General features: G+C 35.6%; 1 protein-coding gene and 1 non-coding gene across 2 annotated transcripts in view; one reads left to right on the top strand and one right to left on the bottom strand.

Annotated features, from left to right (window-relative positions):
• Positions 1–9,827: 9,827 nt before the first annotated feature.
• Positions 9,828–27,670, top strand: part of C1H14orf39 (chromosome 1 C14orf39 homolog) — a 50,637-nt gene continuing 32,794 nt past the window's right edge. The window contains exons 1-8 of the mRNA XM_036010641.1: positions 9,828–9,882; positions 9,971–10,027; positions 11,436–11,562; positions 14,498–14,587; positions 23,083–23,270; positions 23,371–23,413; positions 25,088–25,208; positions 26,446–26,537. Coding sequence (XP_035866534.1) covers positions 9,834–9,882; positions 9,971–10,027; positions 11,436–11,562; positions 14,498–14,587; positions 23,083–23,270; positions 23,371–23,413; positions 25,088–25,208; positions 26,446–26,537 — 767 coding nt within the window. The 5' untranslated portion in view covers positions 9,828–9,833. The remainder of the gene's footprint in view (positions 9,883–9,970; positions 10,028–11,435; positions 11,563–14,497; positions 14,588–23,082; positions 23,271–23,370; positions 23,414–25,087; positions 25,209–26,445; positions 26,538–27,670) is intronic.
• LOC114493690 lies at positions 10,503–10,622 on the bottom strand. Its single transcript, XR_003684299.1, has one exon. It is a non-coding gene; the product is annotated as a small nucleolar RNA SNORA61 (small nucleolar RNA).

Here is a 27,670-nt window from a genome sequence, read left to right as displayed (position 1 = left end):
TTCCTTATTGGATATGCTTATCATAGACAGTAGTTATGGAGATTAAATGAGATTATGAATGACTATTCCTTGCATAATGCCTGGCTCATAGTAAATTTGCAGCAAGTATTGGTTCCCTTCTTGGGGAAAACCATCCACTTAACCTGTTAGTTCAACCCTTTACATAAATGCTGTCTTACTTTCCATCTTGTCTTTGGTCTCATAATCCTTTGGTGTTCTGCTTAGGTCTCTGGAAATTTTCCAAGCTGTAGGTTACTTTGAGGTTGGCCTTCCTGTTCTATGAACCACTAATTTTTCAGTAAATCAGTCTAAAGAATCAATAGATAGTTTACTTGAAATTTCCCAAATATTCACTGTATTAGTTTCCTGTGGCTGCTATAATTAATTACCACAAACTAGGTGGTTTAAAACAACAGAAATTTATTCCCTCACAGTTCTGAAGGCCAAAAGTCTGAATCAAGTTGCTGTGTTCCTTCCAGAGGCTCTGGAGGGAAATCAGTTTCTTTCTTCCAGCTTCTAGTGGTTGTGGGCATTTCTCAATTTGTGGCACGTCTCTGCAATCTCTGCCTCCTTCACTCTCCTAAGTTGTGCTCTCTTTCCTCCCTCCCCTTTCTTCCCCTGCTCGTGTTCTCACTCTCTCTGTTAGAACTCCCTCTGCTTATATTTTATAAATGCGTATAATTGCATTTAGGGCCTACCTGTATAATCCAGGATAAACGCCTCCTGTTGAGATCCTAAACTAAATCACATATTTTGTTTTATAAGGTGACATTCTCAGATTCTAGGGGTTAGGAAGTGAATATGTCTTTGGGGAGCTTTTCCCCAGCCTCCCACATTGACATATGACAAATGTACTAGTCTCACACGTTTCTTGGAAGTAAATTGAAAGAATAGAACATTATAAGTGGTCCATCTACAAGAAGAAAATTAATCCTTTTGACTTTGTTTTTATAAATTACAGACTTTTCACCTTAGCATTATTCAGTGTCAAGGCTGGCAAGATTCCTGAAGAGACTTTCCATTAACTTCTTCATTTTCACATTCAGCTTTACTTTTAAAACTTCTCTTTGGACATTAACTGAAATAAATAACTAAAGTAGTCAATTTATCTCATGGGATAAGATAAAATATTCCATACCTCTCTGCATGTTTTTAGTATAGAGTGAAAACATATTACTGTATCATATCAAAGTACAACTCACAGATATAAGAAGAAATTTGCAGTTTATCTGTATATTTCTTTATTTCACTAGGTTGAAACAATAATTTGGAAGTTCTGCAGTATGAACCTATCAGTGGTTTTCTTTCCTGTCCCTGCTCTCTTGATTGTTACATATGACTCTGCTACTATTTATAAACAAGATACTTAACATTTCCTCCATCAAGCACGCAGTTTTCCCTACCATGACACTACTTTCCTCATTCTTCTCCCCATACAAATAGGATCAGACTTTTGGAGTATTTTCACTTCCTCACTTTCCTTCATCTCTGTTACCCCTGTTCCAAAGTTTTCTGAAATGGTGTGCCTAGAGTTTTCCCTGCGGTGTGTCCCTTCTGTTTCAAGAATATTATTTAGAAGTGTGTCACACAGTTGTAAACAGTGTGTTTTTATTATATACACACATGTAGACTCACACATTTCTCTCCATTCTTCTTTTTGCTCTGGTTTACTTATTGATATTTAGATTCTTTTCTTACATATTTTCCTCATCTGGAGTGCTATTCTTTTTCCTCTACTGAAAATACTTTTTTGTTTTGTTTTGGTTTGGTTTGGTTTCCTCATAAAAGCAATACACACTTATTGCAATAAATATCCAAATACTAAGTTTATATGGAGTCGTGGGTGACAGCATTTTATTTTGTAATGACAGTATTCCAGAGATAATCACTATTGCTTGGTACAGGTCATTATAAACCTTTGTTTTCTACACACAGCTACATATTTTTTCTTTTTGACAGAAATACTGTCATATTATCTGTACTGTAAAAGGTGAAAGATCTATACACACATGAGGGGGCCCAAATCCCCTTGGAATTTATTTATAAAAAATGTGTATTTGGTCTTACATGTTTAAATTTCAGTCACTTCAAAGTACTCTCCATTTGATAAAATCACCTATTGAGATGTCTTTTCCGCTGCTCAAAACAGTTTTTGAACGTGTTGATTTTGATGCCTTTTAGTGCTTCTGCTGTTTCTGGTTTCACCTCTTCCACATTGGCAAAATGGTTCCCTTTGAGGACTTTTTTCATCTGGGAAAAAAAGGTTGTTCAGGGATGAGATTGGGTGAATGAAGTGGGGCATGGGGGGTCATGCCATTTTTAGTCAAAAACTGCTGAACACTCAATGCAGTGTGGGCAGGTGTGCTGGTAAATTACCCATCAGGAAATGGGCAAATGTGTTGAAAGAGTCTTTAAAAAACCAATTCATGGAAGCCAAGTGCAGCGTCTCCCAACAACACCAGCTGGTACACTGATACAGATGGGTTCCTAGAACACTCACCTAGTGGGGAAGCTTGTACTACAAGGGGCCCATCCTCCAATACATAACTCCATTTTTTGGATATATATATTCATAGTCATATATATTCATATATATACATATTCATAAGGACTGACTGGAAAAAGTCCAGCCATTTTTAATAAAACAAGAATGATTTGTGTGACATCTATGTAACCTGGCAGCCAAGGAGAGTGGACTGGGATGTGCATGTTGAACAATGACACCTTCACCATATTAGTCAGTGGGGATGGTCGATGCCATTGAGTAAGCATGTGTACAATGTGGGATCGCATTGAAAATGACTGAGTGAGTAGAGCAATGAATCTGCATCATATTTTGCATTAAGCTGGAACATTCTTCTGTGGAAACTATTTGGATGATTCAGAAGGCTTTCAAAAATGCAATGAGTTCAGTGCAAATAAAAGTGTGGCACAAATGCTTCAAAGATGGTCTAGAATCTGTCAAAAGTGATCCATGTTCTGGAAGGCCTACAACAAGCAGAACACCTGAGAATGTTGAACGTGAACAGGTTGCAGTCAACAAAGATTGGCAGTCCAGATGACTCAGCCCCTTTACAGCCAGATTTGGCACCCTGCAACTGGCTTTTCCCAAAACTAAAATCACCTTTGAAAGGGAATAGATTTCAGACCATTGATGAGATTCAGGAAAAAATGACTAGGCAGCTGATGGTGATTCCAATAAAGGATTTTGCAGAGTGTTTTGAACAGTGGAAGAGATGCTGGGAGAACTGTGTGAGGTCCCAAGGTGCCTATTTTGAAGAGGACTGAGGTGTCATTGTCCTACATATCTTCTTCAATAAATGTCTGTATTTTTCATAGCACATGGATGGATACCTTCTGGATAAACTATAATACACACACACACACACACACACACACACACTCCTCACCTGAGGACATTTTTTCCATTGCTTTTAGAGAAAGAGGGAGAGAGAGAGAGAGAAATATTGATTAATTGTCTCCCAAGTAGGCATCCAGACTGGGGACTGAACCTGTGACCTAGGTAATTGCCTGGACCAGGAATGGAATTGGCAACCTTTTGATTCCTGGACGACACTCCAACCAATGAGCCACACTGGCCACAGCAATATCTATATTGTTTTACGACCTTTTTTCATGATAACATTTTTAAACATTTTTCCTTCTAATAAATACATGTTGTCATTTTGAATGACTGTGTTGTATTCCATAGCATACACACCATAATTTATTTAACAAGTCCCTTATTGATGTGTGTTTAAACTGATTTTAGTTTTTCACCATTATAAACAATAAAGCAATGAATAACTTTATGCATTGTCCAGTTTTTTTCCTTCAAATTCTTGGAAGTGAAATAAATGGGTAATAGGTTTATACATTTAAAAAATTAATATATATTTTCAAATTTTTATCCAAAAGAATTTTAAACAATTTTTACATCTTTCTATGCTATATAAGTGCCATTATCCTCATATCTTGACCATTCTTCTTCTTTTCTTTTCTTTTTTAAATATTTTATTTATTTATTTTTCAGAGAGTGGAAAGAAGGGAAAAAGATAAGGAGAGGAACATCAATGTGTGAGAGAAACATTGATTGGCTGCCTCTTGTACACCCCCAACTGGGGATCTGGCCCAAAACCCAGGCATGTGCCCTGACAGGGAATCGAACCAGTGACTTTTCAGTTGTGGGCTGGCACTCAGTCCACTGAGCCACACCAGCCAGGGCCCATTATCCTTCTTTTAAATCTTTGCCAGCTTGATAGGTGAAAATATGGTCTCTCATTTTTAAAAATAGACATTTTTATTATTAATAAAATTATGCATTCACACATATTTTATTTGTCATTTAAATTTCTTATTATGAGAATTTCCCACTTATATCCCTTGATTGGGATATTTATTCTTTTTATTCAGTTTTGTCAAGTGTCTTTTTTGCCACCACCAAAAGTCCAGTGGGAATTTCCATGGAATTGTGTTGTTTGTAAACTGGTCCAATATGTGGAGCCAGGAAGAGATCAAATAAAGAGGCAGACCACTCCAGACTGGTAGGGAGCAGGTTTGATAAGCAAGGGAACTTCCACAGCTTGTCTTGGGCAGTGAAGATGAATAGATCACAATACCTACCCACTAAATCTTAAAAGTTTACATATATAGAGACCTTAACTGGGTTCAGTCATATGTTCAGCCCAGATTGTTTCCACAACATCTTACTTTTTCAAGGCCTTGAAGATGGCTCCCATTGTGAAAATGGTAGGTAGAACATGTAGTCCAAGGACAGGGGAGGTGGTGAAGAGACTCTGATTGCCTGGGTCCTGCTTGTAGGTCAACTGGAAATCACATCATTTTGAGGAACTCCAACACTTCACCCCTCACTGGGTCTTACAATCTCACACAAGCCCCCTTTTCACCAATGTGCTCCAAGTAGTCAGGAAGGAGTTTTACTAGTGTGGGGGTGGCTTGTCCAGCAGCTATCTGGCCATCCTGGGGGAGCAATTCCCTTGCAAATTTCAGTAGATGACACTTTTCCCAGGTATAATGGGGCCTTGGTGGGCCTTGTCAGCAGTATAGTACATTGGTTTCTGGTGAGAGCCAAGGCAATGGTCATTTTCTGCAATTTCCATGTCTTTATGATATTGGTGTCTTAAGGCGGGAGTTCCTAGTCTGACCTATGGGGAAACAGGCCCTACTGGTTGATTAATATATTATATTATACGCTATATTATAGCCTGGTACAGTACTTGAGTCTACCCAGCCATGGTAGTTTTACCTGTTAGTAATGTAATCTGCTTTAATAGTCTATTTTTTCTTTCTACCAACCCTGCTGTTTGTGGATTATAGGGGAGATGGGACCTCCATTCAACGCCATGTTCTTTTGCTCAGTCTTGCATATTATGACCTTTGAAATGTGACCCTCAATCACAGTTTATTTGATGATAGTATGTACAGTGAAACAATGGATGATTGGATTAACATTAAATGGTGTCTACAAGATCTACAAGAACAAAAAAGGCTGGGTATTTTGCATTTGCCTACTGTGGTTTGCACACACTTAGAGGGAAACCCACTAGCATTAAGATTATTGTCAGGAATAGACAGCAGAGTTATCAAATAACTACCCATAGTATGGCCTTGGTAATTCAAGGAGGTGGTGAATGTATCCACCTGATTTGGCCTGGGAAGTAGGCAGCACTAATCCCAATGCAGGGAATCAAATGAGGAAACAAAAAAAAAGGTTTTTGTTTTACAATATTAGAATGTAAATTTAGTCATGCATATTTGAATATCCTGGCATACTTTAGGCCTGTTGTTTTTCCCACTGACCTTATTAACATTCATGTAAATAAATTTGCATTAGCAGATTCACATTGCTTTACTTCCTCTTCTGTGACAGTTTTTCCTATAAGGACTGTTCTTAGAATGAAGAGGCATTTATTACCTTGGAATTGCTTGTGAATTGATGTAGGATTATAGCCATTATGACAAACTACTGCTGTAACCTATTTGTTGTAACTACTGCCAAGGTGTTTGGAGAGAAGAGACAGAGGAGGCTGGGTCTGGTCTCATGAAACATAGTGGGTGGGATAGATGTTTATATAATAATTATATAAGTAATATAGAATTATAACTGTGTTAAAGACTATGAAGAATAAGTACGTGAATTTGAGAATTGTAGAATGACTAGGAGGTTATTAAATTAAGGAACAGAGCATTAGATGCAGAATGATGACAAAACATGTAAATGTAAATATTTGGATAATTTTCAGATAATAGGATAGAACTGGAAGTATAGATTTGGGAGTTTAAAACTGCTTAAAGCACAGAAGTGAGAAATGAAGCTGTTATGGAAGAACAATGGAAAGAAAAGGGGATGAAGAGTAGAATTAAAGAAAAAGGTTTGATAAGAGCCCATATTTGGGTGGTGACAGTGAGAGAGAAAGACATAAGCCAAAATCAGAGGGGCCGGTAGATGAGGTGGAAGAACTAGAAGAGAGTAGTATCTTGGAAGTCAGGGTTCTGGATAATTTTAATGAGATCAAACACAGAAGAGAGTTAGACAAAAAAAAAAAAAAAGAGGGGAAAATAAAACTGAGAAAAGACCATTAGATTTGGAACAAAAATATTTTATTGATTATCTCAGAAAGTGCTTAAATATGATGGTGATAGCTATTGAGTTGAAAAGTCAATGAGGGAAGGAGTGAAAAGAATTGTAGGTAGGAGACATACTTTCTGCTGGATAAATTGAGCAGTAAAAGGAAAGAGAAACAGTGCAAGTAGAATAGGCAGCAGGTTTAAATAAATAATTTCTTCAGATTCTGACTTGTAAGTATGGAGCAAGATGGGGAAGGTGCTAATAATAATAGGAAGAGATTTTTATGAGAGTACTTTCTTAGAAAGTTATTTGTTAGGAAAAATGTTTACCTGAGTCAATGTTCTATATTTTTTCAAATGGAGCACTATATTCCATTGGGGAATTTAGAGGGGAGAATAAAATTTATTGTTTGAAACTCTCCAGTAAATGGAACACCTTTTCCAGAAGGGATTTTGGAATGGGATAGGTGGCAGTGGTGTCAGTAGAACTTGGGTATGTTTTTGTGAGAGTAGTTAGGATATAAATAGATGTGAATTTTGATGCAAATAAATTGATGTCCAGGTTTCAGTAAGCTGGTGTTTCTAGGTTTCCACAATTTCCATAAGAAAACCTACTGTTAAGGTGAAATGGATCAATTCTTTGACCCATCAAATTTTCTCGACACTCATAGCAATGTAATGCCAACAAGACTAAATGATAACTTTAGCTTTTATATTATTCTCTTGTGTCTTCCTTAAAAGGGGTAGTTAATTAAGATATCATAAAAATATATGAATAAAGCTGCTAAGTTTATTACATCATCAAACTAAGGCTCTGATGGCTCACTATCATTAATACTAACTAATAAATGACATTATATCACATTATAATAAAATTGGCTATGCATGTATGGTCTGAGGCACTTGACCAAGAAAAAATTTCTGAAGGTTTCTCTTTCGTTTTAGTAATCTGTGAAATAACTTAGGTTGTGGTGAACTGAGGCAATTATTTAGATCATTTAGTATTAAAAACATTTTGACTGGAAATACACCAATAATTAAGCAGTTGGGGGGACTGATTTGTTTAAATTACTTCTTTTTCATTTTTAATTTCACTTTGGAGATGCTAAATATAAAGAGCATAAATTATCTAAAGACACTGTTGTTTTCTTTCACATCTTTTTTAAAATTACTTTATTATTGTTCAATTACAGTTGTCTATATTTTCTCCCCACCACTGCCCCCCACCGCCGCCAAGCCCACCTCCCTCCCTAGCTTCCACCCACCCCCTTGGTTTCGTCCCTGTGTCCTTTATAGTAGTACCTGAACACCTTCTCCTCACTGTCCCCTCCCCTCTCCCTATTGTCAGATTGTTCTTAATTTCAGTGTCTCTGCTTATATTTTGCTTGCTTTTTTCTCTTGTTGATTATGTTCCAGTTAAAGGTGAGGTCATGTGGTATTTGTCCCTCACCGCCTGGCTTATTGCACTTAGCATAATGCTCTCCAGTTCCATCCATGCTTAAAGACAGTATTTTGAGCAGAATCTGTGTGTGCATTTTATTCAAAACGAATGACTCCTACATTGTTTGTTGAATGAAATATTTGAAATCTTATGCTTGAAGAACTTTTGAAAAATGCTGAATGCAAAATTCAATTTCGATGATTCATTCGAGTGGTTTTTACTGTCACGTTAAAGTTAATATCAATTTTATCACTGTTCTCCAAAAGTTTTTAAAACTGTTAAAAGAGGAATCAGTAGACTTTAAAAAAACCACTTTCTTCAAGAAAACTGGAGTGTCCCCAACAGGCTCCCAGCCCGCCTCCATTGAGGGATCCCCGAACGCCAGCACGTTCCCAGGCCCCGGTTCACGCACGGCGCAGAGGCAGGAGTGACTGCTCACTGCAAGTCTCGCGGGGACTGCGATCTCGCTCTGCGATCTCGCTCTTCGGCGGGATCTGACGCTCTGCCGCCGGCTTCGCGGGTCTGGGCGGGACCGGCTCTTTGGTTCTGGGGTCCGTCTTCACGCCCTGGAATTCGACTTGGAGTGGTCCCCGGGGCCGGGAGAAGAAAGGGAGTGCAAGTCGGGGTCGCAGAGGGCCGTTGAGATAGGTGGGAAAGGGAGCTGTGTGCAGTGGTCATCCTGGGCAGGCGGCTGAGGGGGGCGGGGCTGGTGGGCCCAGTCTGAGGGGAACACTGGATCGGAGGTCGCGTTCCAGGGGCTTCCAGGCGCGGGGCCACGACGCCACAGTGCCGCCCGAGGCCGCGGGCGCCAGGTGGTTGGAGTGCGGGGCGGACCCAGCTGAAGGAGGCGGAGCGAGGAGGCCACGAGCCGGCTAGCCGTCGAGCGGACTGGCCTCCTCAGAACGCGCGGGAAGCCGCGCTCCTTCGAGCAGAGGCGCGAAGCCCGCCTCAGGCGCGTCTTCTAAAGCGACGGCGGTTCTGTGAAAACCTCCGTTTCTTGGGTTCTCGGTGGTAGATTCTAAGTGTGAAATTGCACTGGTCCTGTAGGAATCTTGCTGCTCCTAATAGGACACACTCCGAGAAAGGACATATTCCTTTTATGAATATTTATTTTATAAGGCGCATCCTTTTGAGAAATCTGGGTGTCTGTGGCCTCCAGATATTCAGTGACGAGGACGTATAAGCAATTTGAAGGCTCCTTCGGGAGTCTGTAATGCAGCGGCGTTCAACAAGTGTTGATTAAAGTGCCTCCCTGGCTGATGGGGCTCAGTGCATTGGGCGCAGGCCGGTGAACTGAAGGGTCGCAGGTTCGATTCCCAGTCAGGGTACGTGCCTGGGTTGCGGGCCAAGTCCCGGGTGGGGGGGCGCACGAGAGGCAACCACACATTCATGCTTCTCTCCCTCTCTCCTAATAAATAAAAGATTTTATTTATTTTTAGAGAGGGAATGGAGGGAGAAAGAGAGAGAAACATCAATGTGCAGTTGCTGGGGGTCATGGCCTGCAACCCAGGCATGTGTCCTGACTGGGAATCGAACCTGCGATGCTTTGGTTCGCAGCCCATGCTCAATCCACTGAGCTACCCCAGCCAGGGCAAAATAAATAAAACCTTTAAAAAATAAAGTGCCTACTAGGTCTAGGCTCAGTACTGAGCTGAATGGGTCTCTCCTCTTCCCAGTTGTTGATCCATCCACGTTTTTCTGTAACAATGCTATGTTAACAAAGTTGTTACTTAATACGTGCTGTTTTGCATATGAGCTCAGAAAATCCGTCCTTACAATTTTTTTTTTAAACGCAGTGTCCAAGATGAATGACAGCCTGTTTGTCAGCTTGGACAGACTTTTGCTAGAATTTGGTAGGTATAAAATAAAAATAAAGACATACATAACTAGTTGTATTATCATTTGCTGTTTAAACAATGAAGTAAAAAAAGAATTCTTTAGTTTTTCAGTATGAGCAAGATATAAGAACTAAAGAAGATATGATTCACCGAATTAATAGTAAGTAGTTTTGCATGATAAAGATGTTTCAGTTTTTAATTTTTTATGGCATATAAGGTAATATGCAGCCACCTTGCTTAGGGTAACTTATAGTTGGAATAAGTTTTGTGCCAATTCTATTTAGTGCTGATAATGAGCTATGTTTTTTATCCTCACCGGAGGACATGCTTATTAATTTTAGAGGGAAGGGAAGGGGGAGAGAGAGTGGGGGAGAGAAACATTGATGTGAGAGAGAAACATCGACTGGTTGCTTCTTGGTATCACCCCGACCAGGGATTGAACCTGCAGCCTAGGTATGTGCCCTGACTGGGAATCAAACCTGTGACCTTTCAGTTCGCAGGATGAAGCTCCAACCATCTGAGCCACACAAGCCAGGGCTTAACAATGAGCTATTTATCCTAAGTACAGGCTTTTCAATAATAAAATTTTATATTCAGTGTGTGTGTGTGTGTGTGTGTGTGTGTGTATTTTTTTACCTTGTTCAAAACCAGCCCACATGCTACAGAGCTGTGAGGCTAACTTCATATTACTTTTTCGCCTTTTATGACCACCAAGACCTGTGTTCAGATCTGATGGGAAAGGGAACATGGAGGTTATAATTCAGTATTTAATTTGTGTTGAAGAATTTTGCTATAAGCTAAAATGACCCTTTAACTAAGTGCAGTTGAAAATATGTTATTTTTTTCAAATAACACAGGTGATTTCAAATACTTGATACAGTCAGGGGCCAGGATTGATGCATTAATGTCCTATTTTTTGGGAATAATGATACTGAAAATAGGAGTGAAATGGCAAAACAAATTACATAAATATAGTATTTCAATCTTCTACAGAAAAACTATCAAAAGAAAACAATCATTAATTTCTTAATAGTTCTGAAAAGGTAGAATTTGGTTATCTTTTGTGCAACAAAAATGAATACGGAGTATTAACATTTTACTTTAATCTTTTTATGAAACTATTTTTATCTCGTTTTAGTCACTAGTAAAAAGCCAGTTGAAGGTGCATTTAATAATTAATTGACATTTATTACTGAATAGAAAAATAGAAATTTCACATTTGTCAAAAACAAAACTCCTGTATTAGTTTCATGTATGGATAAATATTTACATGGTATCATAAGATACCACTGATCTTAGATATCACTTACTCTAGCCTTTTACAATAAAGAGGATATTTAATTTCTCTTCAATCCCAAACACAAATCCTTAGCTTCTGGGTATAGGGGCAAGCCTGGCTCTGGTTCTGTGCTTTTCAATATATGGCCCTTCCCATCTCAAGCCTATTTCCTTTCCGTTCTCTGGCTGTCTTCCTTTTAGGTAAGTTGCCATAACTTCTTTTTCTATTCTATTTGTTTATTTTAATTTATGATTTCTACCTTAAGAAAATAAATATTTTCTCTTTTCAGAAAGCTTTGATGATATTAAACAAAATAAAGCAACTATTTGTAAGATACAGGAAACTATACATACAACAGATGAGGAAATTGGTTATTACTGTAAACATAGTAAGGAAATCAAAGACAACTGTAGTAAGTGAGTATTTGAAAGAATAGCACTTTCGGAAATTGTTACTGTATCCTTTTATTCAATGTTTCTGAGTTTATAGAAACTACTGTTTTAAAGTAGTATTTTATATTAGCACAATGATGAATTAAGTCTTAATTGTCTTGTAAGAAGGGATCACAAGAGGTTCAAAAGAAAAACAGAAATGCTATAAGATCTCCCTAATTCAGATCCCATTAGGTTCAGTATGTAAAATTTCTATTACATAAATAAATTTGAAATAATTTACATCTTTGAATTTTTAAGATCTTATTTTTGTCTAGTGAAACCTCACCTAAAATTAGTAGTTTTTCAAAATTAAAAAAATTCAATATGTTGAGAATTCTTTTGATATAGCTTCAGGCTCAGGATTCTAGTAGTTAAACCCACTGTAAGACATACATATTTTGAAATAAAGACTTGTTAATGAAACTTTATTGTATATTACAAATACTTTAAAAATGTTAGGTTTTTTGTATTTAATTTTATGTGAACCATTGTCATTGTATTAGATACTATACTTTAGAATGATTTGTTTTAAAATATTTTGTTCAAAATTTTAACAAGCCCTTTTTGTTTTTAACCCATTGCTTTTTATACTAGTTTTAAAATTTTATAAAAGTAACACATACCTAATATAAAAATTCAAAAACTATACAAATATATGGAGTAAAAAAGATTTTCCCTGCCTGCAGTCCCCACCCAGCCCTGTCCTCTTCCTTGTAGTAATCACTCTTAACAGTTGTGTATATCCTTTCAGACCTTTTTAATAAATATTCAACATCATTACTACATATACTTATATACACATCTATCTTCATATCTTTCCTTTTTTACAAAAATGGGATCATACCATACTTATTCTTCAACTTGTTTTTAAATTTAACAATATGTAATGTAAATGGTATTGTATATGTAATGATTATGTATAGATTTCATTCTTAGCAGCTCCATAGTATTTTATAATATTGATGTATCCTGAATTATTTGACCATTCTCCTATTAATAGGCATTTAGGTTGTTTCCAGTTTTTTCCTATTATAAGCAACATGTATAGGTACCTTCCACATTTATAGACCTATTACTATAGAATGAACTTCTAGAAATGAATTTGCTAGATCAAAGAATATGCATGTTTAAACATTTGGTAGATAATGACAAACTGCTCTCTAAAAAGACCATACTAACTTATACTCTCACCAACAACCTATGAGAGTTTCTATTTTCTCACACCCTTGCCAACACAGGAATTAGCAGTATTTAAATTTTTTAGCTATCAGGTCAATAAAAAACTATATATTGTTGAACTTTTTTTTCTTTTTGACTTAGGTTTTTATTTTAGTAGGTTCTACCATCAACTAGCTGCAGCGGGTGCTGGAAAAGAACTGATAGTTTCTCCTTAGAACCTGTTGCGTCCAAGATGTACTGTATTATACAATTTAATCTCTGCTGGGTTCTGAGAACAGTTAATAGGATCTATTGATTTTAATATCGTGAGCACTTGTAGTTCATGAAGTCAGCATGTTGCTTTAGAAATTTAAATAAAGAGCCGTGGCTGGTGTGGCTCAGGGAATTGAGCACCCACCTGCAAACCAAAGGGTTTCTGGTTCAATTCCTAGTCTAGGGCACATACCTGGGTTGCAGGCCAGGTCCCCAGTAGGGGACATGTGAGAGGCAACCACACATTGATGTTTCTCTCCCTCTATTTCTCCCTCCCTTTCCCTTTTAAAAATAAATAAATAAAATCTTTAAAAAATAATTTTAAATGTGTACTATGAATTCATGAGAGTACTAGAAGAAAATATAGGTGATTATATAATCTTTAAGAGAAGAAACTCTTTCTAAATATGTCACCAAAAGTAGAAATAACATAGGAAATGGATAAATATGACTACATACAGATTAAAAAGAAAAACACACCAAAATAATACAAAAAGCAAAAGGAAACAATTTATTAAAAAATAGCAGTACTTATTTTTCAGTGTTGAGAATATGGGTGATTTTCTGTGTTTCCAAAGTGGACAGTTATACTTTTTGAGTCTTAAAAAAAAAGATGAGAAAAAGGAACTAGAGGAAATATTTGAACAATACTTAGAATGGAAGCTGCCATGATGTATGCTAATTATAGACTTTTCACATTGGTAACATTTTTCAAGTCACGTAATAAAAAGTGTATAAGATGAATATTTATTTTATTCTTACCATCTGATTTTATAATTCATTTTGGCCTAGTTTCTTTCTTAGTTCAGGGGAGTGTCACAACCTGACTTTTTAAGTTTCAAAGGAGAATAAAGACTCTCTTTAGTCCTTATCCAAGCACTTCAAATGCTTACTCCAAAAGAATTTCTTTAAAAAAAAGATTTTATTTATTTTTAGAGAGAGGGGAAGAGAGTGAGAGAAACATTGACTTGTGAGAGAAGCATCTGTTGCCTCTTGCATGCCCCCAACCATGAACCTGGCCCGAAACCCAGGCATGTGCCCTGACAGAGTATCAAACCTGTGACCTTTCAGTTTGCAAGACAGTGCTCAACCTACTGAGCCACACCACTCAGGGCCCAAAAGAATTTCTTAACCAAAATCTTAGGAGTATGATATTGCAGTGTTGCAGAGTATATGCTAGAAATGTCAAAGCAATACGTAGTCCAGCCCTGTTACAGTTGCTGTTTTCCTGGTTATGTTTCCAAAACAGGTTTTATGTAAAAATTAACAGATAATTATATTTGTTTGAGCATATGTATGATTTCATGAAGGGTGATAGTGGTGGTGGGAGGGTGATGGGAGATGGAAATATTTTTCTTGATGGAAGCTTGATTTCTCCAGGAAGAGAAAGATTTGTTTATTTTTAAGCAGTTACATTTATTTTCATTATCTCTTACCATTTGTTTGTCATTCTGAGATGCTAATTATAATATTTTTTTCCCCATAGCTGGAAGCCAACATGTGATGTTTTTCATAAACATGAACACTATATGCAGGACCGATTTACTATTTATCAAGAAACAATTGAAAAAGACAAGTACAGTACATATATTAGTTTAAACTTATCAATTCTATAAGTATTAATAGAATATACTTTGTAAAAATGTAAATTTAAAAATGCATAAATTTTGTGTATGGGAGTTGTTTTGTTTTATTTGCTTTTAAAGTAAAGCCAGTGTTTTGGACTGTTGGGGTGCTATAGGAGGCCAACCTACTTGTTACAAATCCCGTATTTGTTTAGATATGTCCTTAGATCAGTAACAATTACTGTAGTAGAGTGCTTTAATTAATGGTGCTTCAACCATGACTGAATTGTTATAGGCAAACATCTGGGGGAATGGTTAGCTGTAGATTTAGCTTATGAAAAATTTGGTGTACAGGTTTTCCCCACAAAGTAGATGCTTTCTACCCAAAAGTAGAGCATTCTTATGAAACCTTTCATAAGCTGAAATGGCATAAAGAAGCAGTTACCATCAATTTATATGGAAACATTTTTTAGCATTCCCAGACCTAAAAAATAATCTATTAAATCATACCAAATAGCACATAAAACCTACAATGACACTGACATGTAGTAAAAGCAGGAATGCATGATACAAAAGAGTAAATTGAGATAAAGCACACATGCCCACATACACAGTTCAAGGTTATAGTGGCTTGATGCTGAGATGCTGAATGTAGTTCCTGGGGAAGGAGCTTGCCAATGCCAATCTTGCTGCTAGGTGTGGGCTGTCTTTATAATGGCTCTTTGTAAAACAAGTGATAAATGCTGTTTTTACTTTTTGCTTTTTGTAACATCAAAAATTCTCTTTGGATTTATTTTGGTGAGGAAAAACAGGTACTAATGTAGGTCTTTTGTAAAAGTGAAGTGGTGTAATGTGAACTTATGGAAAGAGGGGGATACCAATATTGACTTTTGAAAGGTATTTTATATCAAACTCATGTTTTTCAGAAAGCTAATTTAGTGGGGTGTTACATTCTGATGGAGAAGCACCAACATTTGTGTTGTTTATTTTATTATGTATGTAAAATCACCTGGTCTTGGGGGCTAAATGTAATTAGTGAATATAATGGAACAGACAAGGGATTTTGAACACATATGTAAAGCATTATAATTTAACTTAATTTTAGTAATTGAAACGGTTTTATTTTTAGCATAATTGGATGAGAGCAGTAACCATTTTATATTTTATTTTATATTTTTACTATGTTTTCTTCAGCCTTATTGATATAATTGACATATAACATTAAGTTTGAGGTGTATAACATGATTTTTTAAAAAAATTTAAATTTACTTTTTAATCTATTTTTTACTGAATTTTTCTCCATTACCATTTATTCCCCTTATATCTGCCCCCACAATGACCACACTGTTGTCCATGAGTCCTTTGCTTGATCCCTCCACCTCTAACCCTAACCAGAGCTGTCATCCTGCTCTTCATGAGTCTGTCCCTAATGTGCTTGTTAGTTCAGTTGGTTCATAAGATTCCACATATGAGTGAAGCCTATGGTATTTGACTTTCTCTGACTAGCTTATTTCACTTAGCATAATGTTTTCCAGGTCCATCCATACTGTTGCACAGGGTAAAATCTTCTTTTTTAAATAGCCCAGTAGTGTTCTATTGTGTAGATGTCCCATAATTATTTTATCCACTTATCTATTGATGGACAGTTGGGCTGCTTCCATATTTGGGCAATTGTAAATAATGCTGCAGTGAACATAGGGATGCTTATGTTCTTTTGAGTTAGTGTTTTGGGTTTCTTGAAATACACTCCCAGACATGAGATTGCTGGGTCAAAAGGCAGATCCACTTTTAATTTTTGATGTATCTCCATACTGCTTTGCACAGTGGCTGCACCAATCTACAGTCTCACCAATAGTGCAAAAGGGTTCTCCTTTCTCCACATCCTCTCAGCTTTTATTTGCTGATTTATTGATGATAGTCATTCTAACTGGTGTGAGGTGATACATCATTGTGATTTTAATTTGCATTTCTCTGATGATTAGTGACATTGAGTATCTTTTCATATATCTATTGGCCATCTGTATGCCCTCTTTGGAGAAGTGTCCATTTAGGTTTTTTGTCCATTTTTAAAATTGAATTGTTTGGGGATTTTTTTTTGGTGTTGAGTTATATAAATTTTGAACATTAACCCCTTATCAGATGTATTGGCAAATATGTTCTCCCATTCTTGCCAGTTTATTTGTGGATGGTTGCCTTTGCTGTGGATGTTGTTTGCTGTAGTCCCAGTTGTTTATTTTTTCTTTTGTTTCCCTTGCCTGAGGAAATATGTCAGATAAAATATTGCTATGAGAAATGTCTGAGATTTTACTGCCTGTGTTTTCTTGTGGGATTTTTGTGGTTTCAGGTCTAATATTTAAGTCTTTAATCCATTTTGAATTTATTCTTGTATGTGGCATAAGAAGGTGGTCTAGTTTCATTTTTATGCACATAATCATTCAATTTCCCAACACTGTTTGTTGAATAAACTATCCTTATCACATTCTATATGTTTGCTTCCTCTGTTAAATATTAATTGACTAAAAAAGTGTGGGTTTATTTCTGGGCTGTCTATTCTATTTCATTGATCTATGTGTCTGTTTTTATGACATTACCATGCTGTTTAGATTACTATGACTTTATAGTATAGTTTGATGTTAGGTAGCATGATTCCTCCAACTTCATTATTTCTCAGGATCTTGTTTCTTCATTCTGTTCTGGTTGAATGTTTATGTCTTCCCTCTTGTCCAAATCATTGATCTGAGTTGGTTTCCTTCCCTTCACTGTAGGTTTCCTTCCCTTCACTGTAGGTTCCCTGTATATTTTGCTTTATTTCACTTTGCATAGCCTTCACTTCTTTATTTTGTAACCATACCCAACCATTTCTGTGAGCACCCTGATTAACAGTGTTTTGAATTCTGCATCTGATAAGTTGGCTGTCTCTTTGAGGCTTAGTTCTATTTTTGGAGCTTTGATCTCTTCTTTCATTTGGGCCATATTTTTTTTTTTGTCTTGGGACACCTGTTACATAGTAAGGGGCAGAACCTTAGGTATTTACCAGGATGGGGCAACCAATGCCGCTTTTTTGTGGTGGTATATATGGGAGAGGGGTCTGAGAGGGAACAATGCTGCTTACTCCTCTCTCACCCCGCTTTCAGTGACTTCCCCCACTACCCACAAGCAAATTGGGCCCTTCTGGTACTGATTCCCGGGTAGGTGGATTTGTGTATATTCTAGGACCCTGGTGGGTCTCTCCAATGAACTCTCCTGTGAAGCTGGGAGTTTCTCCTGCTGCTGTAACCCCTATAAGGTTTTTACAGTCAGAGATTTTGAGGCTTTATCCTGTGCTGGAACCCTGGATTGCATTGTCTCTCTCACTCCCCAGTTATTCCTCCCAGTTTTATCTGCACGAAAATGTGGGTCTGCCCCACAGCCACCATCTTGCCTGCCCTGGTCCTTTAGCCACTGTCTTGCCACAAATCCTTTCTACCCAGGCTCCCTGTCTCAGCCCCTCCTACCGGTCTGGATCATTGTTTCTTCTTTAACTCCTTGGTTGTTGGACTTCCATACAGTTTGATTTTCTGACAGTTCTAGTTAATTTTTGTTTTTAAATTTGTTGTTATCCTTCTTTTGGTTTCTGAGGAAGCAAAGTATATCTACCCATGCCTCCATCTTGGCCAGAAGTCTTATTTCAATTTTCTTAAATTTGTTAAGGCTTGTTTTGTGGCCCTTATATGATCTTGGAGAATATTCTGTGTGGCTTGAGAAGAATGTGCATTCTGGTGTGTTAGATGGAGTGTCCTGTGTGTGTTAGGTACATTTGGTCTGTAGTGTTATTCAGGTTTGCTGCTTCTTTATGAATTTCTATCTAGATGATCTTCTCAGTGTTGAAAGTAGGGTATTGAAAACCTGTACCATTATTGTATTGCTGTCTATTTCTCCCTTCAGTTCTGTTAACATTTGCCTTGAATATTTATGTGTTCCAGTGTTGGAAAAAAAATATATATGATGATTATATCCATTTGATGCATTGACCTTTTAATCATTATTACATAATAATCATCTTTGTCTCTTGTGACTGATTTTGACTGAGAGTCCGTTATATCTTATATAAGTATAACCACTTCTGCTCTATTTTGGTTACTATTTGCATGAAATGAATGTCTTTGTCAATTTGTTCAGTTTTAGCCTATGTGTGTCCTTAAAGCTAAAATAACTTTCTTGTAGGCAGCATATTGTTGGATCTTGTTTTTAAAATCCATTAAGCTCTTCTCTGTCTTTTGAGTTGAGTCTGTAAGTGTTATCAATAGGTAAAGATTAACTATTGCCATTTTATTGTTTTCTGAGTGTTTTTTTTTCAGTTCATTTGTTTCTTCATCTCTTGCTGTATATTCCTTTGTGATTTATATTTTGTAGTGGTATACTTTAATTCCTTACTCTTTCTCTTTTGTGTATCTATTATAGAGTTTTGTGTGTGGATACCATGAACATCTTACAGATATAATAGACTGTTTTAAGCTGATAATAACTTACCATCAATTGCATACAGAGACTACACTGTTACTTCTCCTCCCCACCACATTTTATGCCATTGTGTCATACTGTACATCTTTTTATACCATGCATCCATTAATAAATTATTGTAGATATTATTTTAATAATAAATTAAATTATTTAAAAATAATATTGTAGATTATTCTACAAAAATTTGTAAATTTTTATATTATAAAATAAAAGTGATTTATACAGTATTGTTACAATATTGTGGTATTCTGAATTTGACTTTATATCCACTTTTACCATTGAATTTTATATTTTAATGTTTTCATGTTGTTACTTAGTGTCCTTGATTTCAACTTGAAAAACTCATTTTAGTATTTCTTGTAGAGCAGGTCTCATGGTGATGAACTCACTTTCCTTTTGTCTGTTTGAGAAGGTCATTATCTCTTTATTTCAAGACAGTTTTGCTCGGTATAGTGTTCTTGGTTGGCCTTTTTTTTTTTTCCTTTCAGCACTTTGAATATATGATCCCATTCTCCTTCTGGGTCCTTGGGCTGGCAGGTCTGCAAGCAGCCTTTGGCTGTGAGGGGCTTAGAGCCAAGTACAGGAGCTTTCAAGATTCATGGGGGGGGGGGGCAGATAGGAGTGTCTCCCACAGGGACCCTGAACTCTCACTAGTGGTGACAGACTTTGGCTATGAGGGGACTAGAACCAAGTTTAGGTTCTTCGGGATCTTCAGAGGCATAGACAGCAGTCATTACTGCTGGGTCCCTGTGCCAGCGGGACTCTTTGGTGGTTGTGGGAGGGATGGGCTGGAGCTCAGTTTCAGGACCCATATAGAACCTACAGTGTGACTGAATTTGGCAGGTGTACCTCCAGGGACTTTTAGACTGGAACCATGAAAGACTAGAGCTGGTTCATGGGCCACTTCAGGGCCCACAGCTGGCACCAGTGTCTCCATACCTGAAACACTGGCTGGTATGACTCCTCCTAGGTCCCTTGGTGTATGGTACTGGTTACAGATCCAAAACCAAATGGGTCTATAGTTAAGTTGTCAAGAGTATGGAGCCATTTCTAGGTTGGTAGCTAGGACAATGATCAGTAAGTTAGCCACCAGGACGTGAGCATGCCTCTCCTCAGTCTTAGACTGCATCAGGTTTCATGGTCTGCTACCTGGATCCAAAAACTCCCTGAAAGGCACTTTTTTTCCATGGATGAATGCCAAATTAGTGTGTGTGTGGGGGGAGGGGGTGATAGGCATGACAGACCTTTTGTTCCACCAACTTGCTTATATCACTCCTAGTTTATACTTTAATTAAAAACACACACTTAATCTGGAGTGTAGTACCCTGTTATTCAAAATGGGTCTTAAAAGAAGGTAGAGATTGAAGGTAGAGATTTGGACTCCATTAGCATTTGAAATCATGGAAATAAATGAGATTGCCCAGGGAAATGTATAGAGCAAAAATAAGGGAAAGCCGTCATGCATGATCATTCAGAGAATAGGCAGAGGGTAGAGTTAGTAAAGAAGACTATTGTATAGACCTTGCTTAAATCCAAAAAGGATTTGAAATAATTTGTATAAATAGTACCATAATGTTAAAACTAAATAAAAAGATCAAGGCTACAGGGAAGTAAGGATAATTTAGAAAGATGAAGACTTCGATCAGGATAGAAATTTATACTACATGGTTTTGCATATTTTTTAGATAATAAGTGTAAATTAGGCTTTGAAATTCCTAGTAGTAGTCAAGGCATTATGGAAATGCGATCAGTTTAGAATTCAGAGTATTCATTTAAAAAATAGTTCAGTTTAAGATAAGCAGATTTTTTTCAGGGGGGTGTACTAAGAGTTCAAAGAAATTTCTCCCTTCAGTTCTCATAAAGGAGAAGTTGTACAATGTGGTAATCAGTGTCTTCAATATCCTCCCCAAAATAAACAAAATATTTAGTATTATTTCTGGTAACATCTCTCAATGCAGGCCTTCGTTATAAAAATTACTAAAATGATTCTGTCAGGGTCTAACACAAACCAGTTCAAATATATACTTTTCTGATAGTGTGTGTTGTGGATGACTTCTCTTAGTTTGCCAGAGCTGTTTGTTAGAGTGAAAACAGCTCTCTTTTTGTTTCTTAAATGAGTCACATGGGTTGATTAAATTGATTACTCACTACCAGGCATTTATAAAAGGAAGAGAGTCTATTTATTGGTATCATGGGTAATGAAAGAAGTAGAGGCACCAGCTCCTGTTTCTCCTAACCTCCCATCCCTGTTCCAGGCATTCACAGAGACTCATATTTTTGGCAGCAGATGAGATAGTAATGACTCTTCTTGAATCATGACTTGGCTATACTGGTCTCTGTCAAAGTTCCTGTATAGAGTATGTTAGAAGAATGGACATGAAGATATAATTTGAACAGGATAGATGTGGTATGCCGCTCTCATCAGAAACCAGTGACTCATACTCAATTTTCTTCTCAGTATTTCCCTCCTTTCTGGACCATTTTCCTCAATGAGCACTTAATTAGCAAATATGCATTTAGAGGAATAGGATCTTGTTTGGGGCTGAACTCCTTTATTTTGTTAAAGGAACACTTCATTAATATTAAGAAATTATAACATTCTTAAGATTCAGACCTGCTACCCAGTATAAGGTTGTTATCCTTACTTTTCTTCTTACTATACAAGCAATTTATGAATACTTGTCCTTTTCTCATATGATGAGGTGAAATAATCATTATAGTACCTTTTAAGAAATTCCCCCATATAGTATGGCTTGATTTAGAAAATTTATAAAATTTCAAGGGATGTGAGGATTATATATTTTTTAGAATATTTTCTATGACTGTTATTCTTGAAACTAAGTATTTGATAAGAATTGGGTAAAAAGAGGATCTGAAAATATATTCTCTATAATGAACTGGATCAAACATTTTTAGTAATACAGATCAGTATTGGTAAACTTTATTGTAAAGGGCCAGATAGTAAATATTTTAGGCTTTGCAAGCTATACAGTCTCTGTTGTAGCTAGTGAATTCTGGTGTTGTGGTGGAAGAGCAACTCTAGACAATATGATAATGAATGACTGTGTTCCAATAAAACTTGATGGATATTAGAGTTTGAATTTCATATAGCTTTAATGTGTCACAAAATACTATTTTCTTCTTTAGATTTTTTCAAGTCACTTAAAAATGTAAAAACCATTTTTAGCTAATGGGCCATACAAAAACAGGTGACAGGTTAAATTTAGCCCATAGGTCAAGTAACTTTAGATCAAGCAAAGGTCAAATGAGAAGGAAGAGTTAATATCCTTTTGCAAGAATTAACGGTCTCACTCAAGACTTGTACCTTGTAAATAGATGACCACCCACCTCTACCTGAGTTGGAATGGAGGAGTTTCTCCAAACAGTGCTGAAATTTTCTTTCTAAATTAGTTTTGGAGTATACAAGAATGATTGTGAACACAGAGTTGTACCACATAGAGCATGACTTTATATAATAATTTTGGCTTAGATAATTGAAGATTTAAAAAGCATAGTTAAAAATGGGACAACTGTAATAAATAGCCTAATCAATAAAATATACTTTAAAAAAGCAAAATTATAGAGGTAGCTAAGCTGGAGAGAATAGAGGCTCAGAATTCAGGGAAGATAGAAATTCAAGAAGTGATCAAAACTAAATTCTACAATGTCAGATGGGAAGAGAATCTTTTAAAAAGAGATCACTGAATTGGATGAATTAGATCTTTGGTGATCTTGGGAAGGATGGTTTCATCAGAATGGTAGGAGTGGAATTTAAACTGAAGAGAATAAAAGAGTGAATAACTAAGGTAGTAGCGAAAAGTGTAAGTTGGAAAGTATAATGGAATTACAGAAAGTTTGAAGGGCAAACAGTATTGAGGGAAGCAGGAATAAGTAGATATTTCACTTGTGTTTTATGTTAATTTAGTAGACTTTAACAAGTGATATTTTTAAAGTTTTTTTAGATATGCTGTTGTGATAATGATGTCATTTTTAAAAAATTTAACAGAAAAATGTACCATGGTTATGTATGTCAGTATAAAGATGTTTTGAAGCAATACAAACTAAAATACTCAGAAACACCTCTTTCACGTGAATATTACGAGAAGAAAAGAGAACATGAAGAAATTCAAAAGAGAGTTTTGGCATGTACTGAACAACTAAAAATGAATGAAGCTATTTTTATGGAATTTCTAGGTATTAACATTTTTATTATGTACTATTTTAACAGTAGTATCTTTGTAGTGAAATATAAAGAATATGATGACTCAGTCTAAAATATGATTTTGTTTTTCAGTGCCTGCTCCCTTTCCATCACTTATTAAATGGACATTACATATGTATCCGCAACAGTATTCCTACTTAGAATTTTCATTAAATAAGTATTATTTCTGTATTTTAATTGTTACTGTGTTTCTCCTGTAAGAATCACATGGATTTGTTTTGAGTTTACTTTAAAGTTCATCTGGGATTAGTTTTAATATATGTGTATGTAATCAGAAGCAGGCAAATTTAATGAGAATGAAGTGGCAAGTTTAATGAGAATGAAGTATTTATTTGGCTGTAAGTGGCATATCTTAGCAACCAAACCAATGAAAAAGTCATCTTGCCCTGTCTTACCAAAGAAAGAATTCTAATTAAATTAGATGATTATTATTTGTTAGGATGGAAGGTGATAAAGAGATGAATCACAATTATGAATTCATCTATAGAAAGTCATTGGATACCTGCCTCATGCCAGGTGATACTCAACAAGATACAGAGCTTTCTTGCAAGGAGCTTTTAGTAGAAGAGACAGATGTATAAGCAAGTAATTTTGATACAGTGGCGTTGTATTAGATGCTTAAGTAGTTCTTAATTGGTCTAAGTAGTCTCATTTGTTTGTCAAGATCTTCCCTAGTGATGAACTTGGAACTTTAATCCTCTTCCAATTTCTACAATCCTTCATATGCTTTCCTATCAGATTATAACTCCACTGTTTGTACTAAGCTTCTTTATCCTTGCATTCTGCTTTTCTTCATACTGCTTCATCCTAAATTCCTTTTACTTCTTTGCTGCTTGTTCTTTCCATGTTTTTATTTTAACTTATTATGTTCTTAGTTGTTCATTTGCTGCCCATGTGTATTTTAACTTCTCAATGGGAAGGGGCAGAGGTTGGTAGATGCAGAAGGCACAGCAGTGGTTTAGGGAATTGGATGTAGGATGGGGTGAGATGTATGAATGCATGGCAAACAAGAAGAGGTGATTGAGGTAGGGAGAGGATTTAAATGTTTATATCTAAAATTTTAAATTGATACTTTTGATGACAGCATAGCAATTATACCATTTATCTGAAATTTTACGTTCTAGTACATAAGTCATATTTTAAGGCAGAATACAAAAAGGTCTGACAGATTTTCTGTGAAGTTCTTGTTCACTATCCTATTTATTTTTAAATTCTCCTAAGTGGATTGTAGAGCAACTTAGGAAATTGTAGTAGCTAATAGCCATGCAGGCTGTCTAGTAACAGCTAAGAAATTCTCTACTTGAAATTGGGTAGAAATTCAGTTCAGGTATAAAGTCCAGATAGAATATTTAGGTCTCTTCTGAATTCTGCAGGGTACACTGATGAACCTTACAGACCAAAAAAAGGGTAGATTTTTAATGTTGATTTTGGAAAAAATAAATAATGGAAACATGAGAAGTTAAATTTGGACTTGAATTGGTTGTATATTGTTAGTCATGCCAAATGACATAATGAATAGGTAAAAAACAAACAGAAGCACCAAAACACCCTGTAAAAATATTTAACTGAAAGAAAAAATCTCAAGTATTTTGGATGGTATGTTATTTTTAAGCTCAATGTATTATATTACATAGGTAGACAATAAGTTGTCAGTTGCCAGATGTTTATATTATTCTAACTTCTGTTTTTAGAAACTGTTATTAATACTGGTTATTGCTTATATGGAACATATATAAAAATAATATCATATAATATTAATTTGCATAACATAGTTCCTTAACATGTTAAGTGTTAATTTGAGATGTAAAACACAAGATATTCTTAGACATGCCAACAATTTTTCCAAAATTTCATGTGAGTTGAAGAAAGAAGTAGATGAAGTGGAAATAGAAATTAATTATTTAAACCAGGTATATATTTTGTTATATGTCTCTGATATATGTATTAATGTGTAAGTATAATAGTATGTTTACTTGACAGTCTTAGAAGAGCTATTTCTAAAGAGCCTAAATATGGACAAAGGCCTATGATAATTTGTTTGCCTCTGATTGCCTTTGGAGCCAAAATGTAGGTATTGAGTATATTCAACCCTGGATTTAGGGGACTTGTTTAACTTTCTTTGTGGATTGAAGAAGATGATGAAAGAATAAGACATTAATAACAGGAATTTAAAGGCATTAAAAGAGCTACAGATGTTCTTAAAAAAGAGAGAACAAGACAGTAAATAGTTTAAAGAACTTAATCTTGAAAATTTATTACTGTAATTATTTATTGTTGTTCAGTTATAGTTGTCCTGCCTTTTTCCACATTGATGACCCCTACCCTGCCCCTTGCACTCCCACAATCAATCTCCCCCATGGTCCTTGCCCATAAGTCCTCTATTCATGTTCTTCGCTTGACTCTTCCCCTTCTTTCCTACATTATCTACCTTGTGCCCCCCACCCCCACCCCCAGTCACTGTCAGTTTGTCCTTTATTTCCATGTCTCTGGTTGTATGTTGCTCATTTGTTTGTTTTATTGATTAGGTTCCACTTACAGGTGAGATCATATGGTATTTGTCTTTCACCACCTGGCTTATTTCACTTAGTGTAATGCTTTCCAGTTAAGCTAGGGCTAGAACTAGTTTAGCTTTTAAGATTAATTGTGCATAATATTTTCTTGAATATACTTTTAGTGCTATTAATTGAAATGTGGCTTTCATTGACAGGTATGAGGACCCATCAAAGTCCAAAATTTCCCAGATCTTGAGAAAAATTTAATAGATAATTTTCTAAATTTTCTGAAAAATTGTGTTAAAGATGGTAATTTATCATTCATAGTAATGCCAAGAAAGTGGATTTGACTTCCTGTAAAGTAGTAATATATGGTAACTATGTCTCTCTGTCAGGAATCTGCTTCTGACTGTCCTTTTTTAAAAAGAAGGTGGCAGTTCATTGAAATCTAGGTTTGCTAATGGAGTTGCAAGGAAAAGTTAAAGGAATAGGTTTTATTGTTAACTTTGTTTTACCAACTTTCACTAAACGAAAGCTAATACTACCAAAAATATAAATCTTGTGATTATATAGAATAATCATATTAGTTAAGATAAAGCATATGTTCCTTAATACTTTGCAGGTAATTGTTTTGCTTTATCATTTTTCTTTTTAGCAGATTGGAAGACTTTATGAAACTAAGAATCTTTCAGAAACTCTGGAAGAAAAAACTAAAGATACAGAAAAAAGAAAGGAATTGAAAGAAAGGTATAGGTAAACTTTAAAATGGGATTTTATGTGAACAAATATTCTGTATCTAACGATTTTATTCTATATTCTATCCCAAGCCACTAACATTTACACAGCATTGTATACATACCCTCTTGTGGAGGCTATTATGAAAAATATTAATTTATACTTTTAAATATTATGGACTGATTTTCATATTTGCTCATTGTTTAGTAAGGCCAACCATAATTTATAGAGAGAAATAGGGTAGTAGTAGCATATTCACTTTTTTGTAATCTGTCAATTGTATATTTCATTCAGTTTTTCATGATGAGTCACCAATAAGAACAGTTGTGGGAGTAACAGTATATTATCTTTTCATTTCCTTGTCACCAGTTTGACCTGTCACAGAGAGGGAAGATGAGCCAAAATGCTACTGAATTGTGGCATCATATGTTTCCTTATCACTTATCCGAATAGTGATAAAATAGTTATCAATGGTGGAGGCATTTTTTTAAAAAAAAGATCAATTTTGTCTGGTACTGTGTGATGGAAAAATACATGTATTACTGTTGCTGTTTCTGATAAACTTTCTATTGTTCTCTTTTGCCTCTATCCTTTATCATTCGTAAATTCTTTTCCTCAGACTCCATTGCTCTTATCCTGATTTTTTGACCCATTTCTCTCCCAAGTTAATTTCCCTGATCCTGCTTTCTTGGATCTATTACTTTCTTGTCTCACATTCATGGTAATATGTCTTTAATTTTGTAATCAAATTGATTAAAAAATAGTTAAATGTACAGAATTTCAGTTTATTGACAAATTTTTAATGTTATAAAAATTGTCTATATTGAGAGGAACTTACATAACTAGTAATTTTTATTTAATATAGATTTTGATAGTTATTATCAAATAATATATTTATTTAAATTATTTAACCATTAATAATTAAATTGTTTATTTAACTTAGGAAAAATTCAATAAAATTATTTTTCCAGTGAAAAACTTAAAAGACTTGTTTATAATTATAGTATTGCTTTAATGATTTCTATATTCATGCTAGTTGATTTATTTCTAAATAAATCTTTCTAAAGTCTGAAGTATTCCAAAATCTAAAGCATACTATTTGTAGATAAAATTTTCATTTAAAATATTTTTTGCATGTTTAGAAA

This window comes from Phyllostomus discolor, chromosome 1 (assembly GCF_004126475.2).
Source record: "Phyllostomus discolor isolate MPI-MPIP mPhyDis1 chromosome 1, mPhyDis1.pri.v3, whole genome shotgun sequence".
Classification (NCBI taxonomy): Eukaryota; Metazoa; Chordata; class Mammalia; order Chiroptera; family Phyllostomidae; genus Phyllostomus; species Phyllostomus discolor.
Note: the sequence above shows the minus strand (reverse complement) of the source record. Positions and strands in the feature narration are given on the sequence as shown.